This window comes from Anoplophora glabripennis, unplaced genomic scaffold, assembly GCF_000390285.2.
Source record: "Anoplophora glabripennis isolate ALB-LARVAE unplaced genomic scaffold, Agla_2.0 scaffold466, whole genome shotgun sequence".
NCBI lineage: Eukaryota > Metazoa > Arthropoda > Insecta > Coleoptera > Cerambycidae > Anoplophora > Anoplophora glabripennis.
In genome coordinates this window covers 212,285-220,865 of record NW_019416918.1, presented here as the reverse complement: position 1 = coordinate 220,865, position 8,581 = coordinate 212,285, and the positions used below count along the sequence as shown (strand labels likewise).

Below are 8,581 nucleotides of genomic sequence, written 5' to 3'. Positions count from 1 at the left end.
CTTGTAGGATTGCTTCTTCGTGTGTGTGTGGGTGGGTGGGTGTGTAAGTGTTAGTCGTGTGGGGATGCCCCCTTACGGGGGCGTACGTGTCTTTTGGTGTATTTGTCTGTCTGGTATATTGTTTGTCGGGGGTCGCAATTTTAAAGAAATGTATTTTAAAGTAATGCAAATAACTGATAAATAAGTTAAAACTTACCTGGGCATAACCCCGGGACAGGTACCTGAACAAAGATGCCGACGGCCTCTATGCTTAGCCGGGGATTAGGTCGGTGATTAAAAGGAAAGAAAGGGATTCTTTCCAGGTAGCCTTAATAAAGGCAGGTAGATTTTGCTCGTTGCAATCACTTCACCTCACAAACAAGCACGTCCGCTCAGCTCGGCTGTTCGCACTGAACTGAACGTAAAGATCCGAGATCCGGGAAGGAATAGGTTCACTCAGCTCAGAGAGCCGGATCATCATGTTCCGTCCATCTCTAGTTAACAAGGTCTATGGAATGGAAACAATTGACGATTGACAGCAAAATAAAAACAAGTTTGAAGTTTTAATTTTTACACTCAAAATGAATTCAGCAAGTATTCTTTCAAGATATATTTCGGTTAGATTTAAAAATAGTATAATATGAGATCTAGTATTTTTAAAATTTTAGAAAACTGGAGTCAAAAGTGTGACTAAAAAATTTCCAATAGCTGGTTGTACTAAGTTTTTCAGTTCCGATATTATAAACCCCCCAGATGATCCTTCATTTATTATCCCTAGGCCAAAATCAAGGGAGAATGAACCTCTTGATCAACGCAAGGCAAGGTTGGTGTTGAAGGAAGCATTAAATAATTATTTTCTAATGATCAAAAACTTAATATTTTAGGTTATTGTATCAGTCCAGGAAACGTGGTATGCTGGAAAACGATTTGCTTTTGAGTACGTTTGTAGCAAAGTATTTGGATAAACTAACTGTAGAACAAATAGATGACTATGACAAGTAAGTTTCACGGTATTTATAAAATTATGTTATAATTTGCATGTTTTCAGTCTGATTAATGGCCCCTCAAATGATTGGGATATATATTACTGGGCTACTAACATCAAACCCACACCAGAGGAGTATAATCATGAAGTTATGGACATGTTGAAGATGCACTGTAAAAATTTGAATAAAGAGTCAAGAATTCGGCAGCCCGATCTAAATTAGAAGACATGAGGTAGTGCAGTATTTTATTTATTAAATAGTACTTATATTATTTTGTTAATTATTTGTTGCAATAAAATCTTTGTTCACTAGTCACTGTTTCTATGTGTTATTGATACATCTATAGATAAAGGTTTTAATTTACATTTAAATTATGACAGAGTAAACTTGTTAATATGATCATAAAATCAAAATAATATGTTGCAACTTACAATGCATACTTTGCATATAGAAAATTTTAAGAGGGGAATAAAGATATTTTCTGAAAACAGACCTTCACCCAAGCAGTCTTTTCAAAAACTACACTATTTTCTGAGGAAATTATATGTGGCCTATATAGATAATGTATTCAGTTAGGAGTCGACATATTTTTTATTGCAAAATAATTTGTATTATTCAAGTTATGGATAAATAAAGTATAATAACAAATTGAAATTTTATGTCATAGATCTTTATTATAATTTTACATCTCCTTTCTACAGATTTGAGGAACTGACCTGCAAAATATTAGACTGAATTATGCAGTATTACCAGCTATGTCTAGATTTTTGTGAAATTATTTGGTAGCCATTTATTTAAATGTCATTAGTTGAGATACGCACCAAAGAAAACAGAACAACAAATATGAATGTTTGGAGCTTCTAGTCTAGATGGAGCCAGTATCAAACTTAACCATTGAAATTGTATGGCTTATAGAAAACTGTAAAACATATATATTGTTTTCTGAAAAAGAAATTATTTTTTTGGAAGAGCAATAATGAATATTAAATAATGTTTGAAATTCTATGCTTTTCTGTGTGGTTTTTGTTTGACACCTTATGTGCACGGGTCAATTTAATTATTTTTTTTTCGTTCAGATGCGGCTAAATTTTCAATAAAATTGATGTTAATAGCATTATATAATTATCTTTTAACAAATAATCAAATAAAAATAGAAATATTCTCTTTCTAGTAAATAAAAAAGCAATAATAATACATTCCTTTATTTATCCATATAAAACTACAGAATTTTTATACATAGTTTTAATGTAACTGAAAAAATATTGCTTAAAATAGTTAAAATTAGTATTTAACAAATAACTTAATTTATACGGTAGGTAGTAAAATTTTACAATTTTTGCCATACAGATTGTTGGGTAATCTTTATGAATTTAATTGCAATACTGGACTATGCTTTTACACTTGACCCAATGCTGTCACTTCACGCCATGCAACAAAAATGTATATGCAGTACAATGCAATTATTTTTTGTCTATACGAAGGTGCATAATGGTGACAATATCTTATTTCAGAAAAAATGTACAAAATTTAGAGAAATAAAACGTAAATGCAAAAATATTTTATAATCGCAAATATATCTTTTTATTGGACAAAACTATCTTATTTCCATTGAATATAAATACAAAAAATAACTAAAGATAATTTATATATACTAAACTAACAAATCATAATTTTTTTTGTACCGAAAAATAAAAAAAAATTCTACGCATACAAAAATTTGTGCATAAAGGTAAAAGTGGTTTATGAGAAACATAACAAATCCCTATCTCCCACGTGTTAATTCTTTAAACATTGAAAATCAATTTCTAAAAAACGAAATGGTCAATCGTTTTAAAATTTAAATATGTTATTCAGAACTGCTTTAACCATTGAACTAAACATTTGCGTATGTGTCTTAAGCCTAGATCTTATTCTAAAGAACTATCTTAAACAGTAAACATCACCTGTAACTTTGTACGGAATAAATAGACAGAGATGCCGACTATCGATATTAGTATAGTCGGCATCTCTGTCTATCGTTTGCAATTAAAAATAGATAGAAATAAAAAATTGGGTATATACGGTCGAATGTTACATCATATTACCTGAACGCACTATTTCAAATTATCTGAATGCACAGTGGGTCAATGTTTAAGTAAAAGTGCCAAAAGAAATTAACTGAGAATATATTTGTTTAAAAACAGTAAAAAAATAAAAAACTTTCTCCTTTTTTTTTAAAGAAAGTACATTTGCATGTCCTTAGAAAAGTTTTAAAGTACATTAGGACATTATTTAAAAGTAAATACTGTCCCACGTAAATAAGTACATATGGTCACCCTGTACAGTATAATGGTAGGTATCGACCAATGTGCAGCCAGTTCTCTAATTAAAATGTCGTCGAGTCTAAGATAATTCTCTGTTGACTGCGTGTATCCAATATCATCTTTTTTATTTTCTGTTTAAAATCATAATAGCTACAGTGGCACATTCTTCTAAAAATTCTGTATCAGTGAATGAACTGCTTTCATACTCCATATGGTACTAAAATCTACTGATAATTTTAACGATTAAATTTACAAATAATTATGTGTCTGTCAAATATGCCCACATCATCCACGTGAACCTATGTCGCATAGCAGGGGTGGCATGACATAGTGCTGCGTGTCGGTAGTGGGTTTCTGCTTTTAAGCTATGTTGTGTTCTTCAGTAAGTATTGGTCTTTTTATTATTTTTTTTTTTTATTGTAAGCTGTTATAGCTTTTCTAATGTAAGACGGATCTTTACATCTTTGACCCTGACCAATACAATTTCTTACAATTTCTGGAGCCACCTTCACTTTGACCTTCACCAATATTTTTTTTCTGTAGGTATCTCCATTGCAGGAGCAGAACCTTCCCAGTTTTTAAAACAGTTATGATTCTTCGGAGTGTCATTTCGATTTTGAGCTTTGGCACAAACTGAGCAAAATTTATTTCGCACTCCGACCCCTATAATAGCTGCCATTCCAGATAGAGCATTAAGTTGGTTCCATAAGAACGTTTGCTCCAGGAACCATCCAAGTACACACTGATCTATGGAGTACCATCAGAACAAATCTGTTGCTGTTTTATTGCTATCTCCTCCCTAGAGTTTGCATTTTCCATAGAACCGTATAGTGACGCTTCCCATTCCTACACAAATCATTTACATATGACAATAATATAACGAGTAATTTCAGTACTAGATATAGTTACTTTGTTCTTTTATAATATAACAGTAGCCTTATTTATTTTTAAATTATCTACAGGGTGTTCGATAAATATACCAACAAACTTTTAAGGGTGGTAGGGGACATCAAAACAAACATTTTTTGTTTTATAAACATATGTCCGAAAAAGTTTCGTTTCCGAGATACAGATACAATATTTTTTTTAAAATTTCAATATTCTGTATGTCAAAAACGAAACATTTTTGGACATATGTTTATACAACAAAAAATGTTTGCTTTGATGTCCTCTACCCCCCATAAGAGTTTATCGGTAGGTATATTTATGGAACACCCTATATATTATTATTGGCTGTAAAACTTTCTAGGCTATTTCTTTAGTTTCTATATACTTATTAATTAATTAATTTATTTAAATTTTTGTATCTACAGGTAAAATATATACAATAAATAATACAACAATACAATAAATTTATACAATCCATGTTACACATAAATACTTACAGTCATTATCAATTCATTATTCTATTAATTGATCAAGTTGAAAATTGACAAATATAAAACGACTAATTGGAAGTAAATAAATTGATCAATTTATTGACCAATTTCTTGGCAAACTTGCTATAATTTTTCATTTTCACTAAATATGGATTGTGCTAACGTTAACTCTAATGCAAAGAAACAATTAAGTTTTATGACGTTGGATTACATTACAAGCATCCACATACCTATCCAATATCCAACTAATTAAGAGGCTTTTAGCGGTTTCTTTTAAATTACAATATTAACAAGTTAATAAACTTATAATTATAGGTGAAATAGAGGAACAAATTAGCAAATTAATATGTTTATTATTAATACATTTACTTACCTTACCAAGTTCTGCTTCCAACTCATAGAACAACTTGCCATTCATTGCAGGAATATTCATGCAGCTAAGGAATTCTGTCATATGCTCATATGAGCTACCTGTAGCTAAAGTTCCCCACACTGCTCCCACGTTGATAGCCGATTTAGGTCTATTCGGATTTTCTGTGTCATATGCATATCTCTCGTCACAGAAGTTGCACTGGAATATAATGGTGCTAGTCAGGCCTTTACCTTTTTGTATTTCCTCTACAATAATAAGTTTGCCTACTGAACAAATTTTGGAATGATTGAATTGTAAAGACGTTGCCCATTCAAGAACGTATCCAAGTTCTACTATACGATTTCCTTGTATTGGGGATTCTTCCTTTGGTACAATTTCAATTTCTTCTTTAGTTAGAATTCCAGTTGTAACAAATGATGGTCCTGTAGTATTTGTCTCAAGCAAAGGCTGACACAATTTTGTTGACGAGCAGGTGGCTGTTATTTCGCAGTTGTCAGTCAAGCTTAAATATATAGGTATTTTGTTTAGTAGCCAGAACTACACAAAACTAACTTCAGATTCGTGTTCAGCACTCTCGAAAATAGGGGGGGGGGGGCAGGAATTTTTTTATTAAGATTTGCGAATTTTATGCTATAGTAAAAATAATTACCATTTTGTAGGGTATTTTTCGGTAATTATTTACTATAGCATAAAACTATGTCTTGTTAAAAATTTTCAAACCCTCTTTTTGAGATTGCTGAAGACGAATATTTACTTAGTTTTGTGTGGTCGAAACCAGTTCTCGATTTTTTTTTCAAAGTTATAACCTGTACATTTAACAACACTTGAATCAGTACTATTTAGAACTGAAATTTTAAAAATCATTTATTTAAATATTTTACATAAGATACCTACTGAAAATTTTTGTGATTTTAATAGTGCTGGATCTCAGAAGCAAATAAGCCTCTCCCAAAATGTGTATTAGAGCCTTTTTTCGGTTTTAGAGTAGAATTTCAAAAATAAATTATTACTTCATTGAAGAATCGTTTGTCTCAAACTTTTGATAGTAACTCAATTTAAAAAAAAGGAATTGTTTACAAAATGGGGCCAAATTCGTAAGAAACACACGAGGACATTTTTATTTTAAATACGATAATACCATTTAAAATACGCTGTTTTTCTCTTTTGTACACAGATAATAAAAATTATCGTTTTTTTCTGGTAGGCAAAAAAGTTACTATTTTGGGTTATTTTAGACCTTTTATTCTTAATTATTAAAAAAACCTCACCTGATGGTGTGTGGGTTTTGCACATATTATGCTAAAATTCACCCTAATTTTATGAAAAACTTTACAGATCCTTGGCTACTCAACAGTGACGGCATTTTCCTCATCTCCCTGGGCTAAACGTACAGGTTATATTTTTGAAAAAAAAAACTAGAAAACTAGTCTCGACCGCACAAAACTTTACCTATATTCTTCAGTATATAGGTATATACTAGTCTCGAATAAAAAAATATTTCATTAATCATTATTGATGTAATACTGTACCTAATATTCTCTGAATTCTCTCTCTCTGTATCTCTAAATTCCATAGAAGTCCTATACCTAAAAAGAGTAAATTTATACCTTTTTACCGATTTAAAACTATTTAATAATACTTACAGATTTTGGTGTCTTTCTTTCCAGATTAATTTAAGTGATTTAGCACGTTTTGACCTTTTTTTAGTTTTTCCTAAGCTTTTCGGCATTGCGAAACAAACACACAATAGTTGCAAATACAGTGACCCTAAAGACAGTGGCGTGGCGACAATCCTAGATAAATGATTTCGTGGTCAGTTAGAGCGCTAACTGTTGATACTTTCTCCAACTTCTATGCTTTCCTTTTCTAGGAATTATCGGTAATACAGCGAGTTAAATTACCTGTAGCCGGTAAAAGATGCAAGCGCCATCTAGTTGTACGCTCTACAACTATATACCTATCCAATATTTATTTTAGGTATTCTGCCACCGCTAAATTTAAAATTACATAACAAATCTCACCCTACACAGATCACTCCGAAATTGGTTTTGTAAAATAATTTTCACATACATAATTTTTGTCACCATGAAAAAATAAGTACATTTGATAAAAAGCATTAAAATCACTCAAGCATTAGACACTTTTAAAAGCTCTAATAGCCTGCCTACTTAAAATAAGAAATAATTTTGATACTAACTCTGAAATGTTTATTGAAAAAATTTCTTTCAGTACATATTTTGAAAATAAAAGAGTGGAAATGATTACAGAGTAGCTTTCAGTGCCTTCTATATTGTATTAGCTTTCACGGTGAATAAAAAAATATTACAAGTAAATAATTTTACTAAACCAATCTGAATAATTCTTGTAAGAGATTTATATTATGCAACTTAAAATTTTTCGTTGTGTTGATATCCAAAAAAAAACTACCTACCACTGATCACGACAAACTGTCAGACATTTTTTATTAAAACAAACAAAAAAACTAAACATTTTATTATTAATAAAAAAATGTGATTGTATGATCAGACATTAATATGTTATACAGTGAATGAAATGTCTAATAAAACACACTAAAAACATAAAACACCAACACTCGCCAAACCTAACCAACAATAAACGTGAACTAGTGATGGGAGATTTCGAGTGAAAAATCTAGTGGTACTCGATTATTGAGATCACTCGAGATATCTCGAGATGTTTACTCCCACCACTCGAGTGTTTATTACCCTACGGTTGCACCCTAAAATTTTAGTGCATACTGCAAATAGTCACTGATTGCTTAACCTTTTTTAAGAATAAAACGAAAAAGTGGTTAGGTTTTGAAGTACGTGAGCTTTTTTTTTTTTTAGCTACGCTTATAAGTAATATATGACTAATACAAACATATTTGTGCGCCGCTGGGATGAAAACGACCAATATCTCGTATCTCGAGTGATCACTCGATTATTAGAAGTACTCGATTACCGATAACTCGATTATCAAAATTGGTCGATTATGCCCATCACTAACGTGAACAACATAAATTACATGAAATGATTCATAATTTAGAGCTGGGTCGCTCATGAACGACTCGCACGTCAGTTCAAAGTGAACAGCCGAGCTGAGCAGACGTGTTTGTGAGGTGAAGTGATTGCAACGAGCAAAATCTACCTGCCTTTATTAAGGCTACCTGGAAATAATCCCTTTCTTTCCTTTTAATCACCGACCTAATCCCCGGCTTAAGCATAGAGGCCGTCGGCATCTTTGTTGCAGGCACCTGTCCCGGGGTTATGCCCAGGTAAGTTTTTACTTATTTATCAGTTATTTGCATTACTTTAGAATACATTTCTTTAAAATTGCGACCCCCGACAAACAATATAGCAGACAGACAAATACACCAAAAGACACGTACGCCCCCGTAAGGGGGTATCCCCACACGACTAACACGTACACACCCTCATACACACGCACACACACGCACACGCACAAAATGTCGGACTCAGAAAACGAGGAAAACATATACATATACATGGACGATACAGACAGCGAAAGACCCTCTTCAAGAGTCTCCGCTTCACCAAA

General features: G+C 31.9%; 2 protein-coding genes across 2 annotated transcripts; one reads left to right on the top strand and one right to left on the bottom strand.

The window, feature by feature from the left end:
• The first annotated feature begins 504 nt into the window (after nt 1–504).
• On the top strand, nt 505–1,280 carry LOC108910154 (succinate dehydrogenase assembly factor 2-B, mitochondrial). The gene is made up of 4 exons (XM_018714681.1): nt 505–596; nt 648–802; nt 864–977; nt 1,028–1,280. The coding sequence occupies exons 1-4, from the start codon at nt 561–563 to the stop codon at nt 1,185–1,187; spliced, it is 465 nt and encodes a 154-aa protein (XP_018570197.1). The 5' UTR covers nt 505–560; the 3' UTR covers nt 1,188–1,280.
• Nucleotides 1,281–3,179: 1,899 nt separating this feature from the next.
• LOC108910152 lies at nt 3,180–6,773 on the bottom strand. Its single transcript, XM_018714679.2, has 4 exons — nt 6,664–6,773; nt 6,550–6,606; nt 5,021–5,522; nt 3,180–4,114 (listed from the first exon to the last, which is right to left on the bottom strand). Exons 1-4 carry the CDS (start codon nt 6,747–6,749, stop codon nt 4,016–4,018), a joined length of 744 nt encoding a protein of 247 aa, XP_018570195.1. The 5' UTR covers nt 6,750–6,773; the 3' UTR covers nt 3,180–4,015.
• Between the last annotated feature and the right edge of the window lie 1,808 nt (nt 6,774–8,581).

Coding starts and splice junctions, on each gene's coding strand:
- LOC108910154 (XM_018714681.1), top strand. CDS start 561: ATGAATTCAGCAAGTATTCTTTCAAGATATATTTCG. Junction 597..647: donor TTCTTTCAAGATATATTTCG/GTTAGATTTAAA, acceptor TTAAAATTTTAG/AAAACTGGAGTCAAAAGTGT. Junction 803..863: donor CTTGATCAACGCAAGGCAAG/GTTGGTGTTGAA, acceptor TTAATATTTTAG/GTTATTGTATCAGTCCAGGA.
- LOC108910152 (XM_018714679.2), bottom strand. CDS start 6,749: ATGCCGAAAAGCTTAGGAAAAACTAAAAAAAGGTCAAAACGTGCTAAA. Junction 5,523..6,549: donor GAGAATTCAGAGAATATTAG/GTACAGTATTAC, acceptor TATATATTTAAG/CTTGACTGACAACTGCGAAA. Junction 4,115..5,020: donor TGGAAGCAGAACTTGGTAAG/GTAAGTAAATGT, acceptor TGATTTGTGTAG/GAATGGGAAGCGTCACTATA.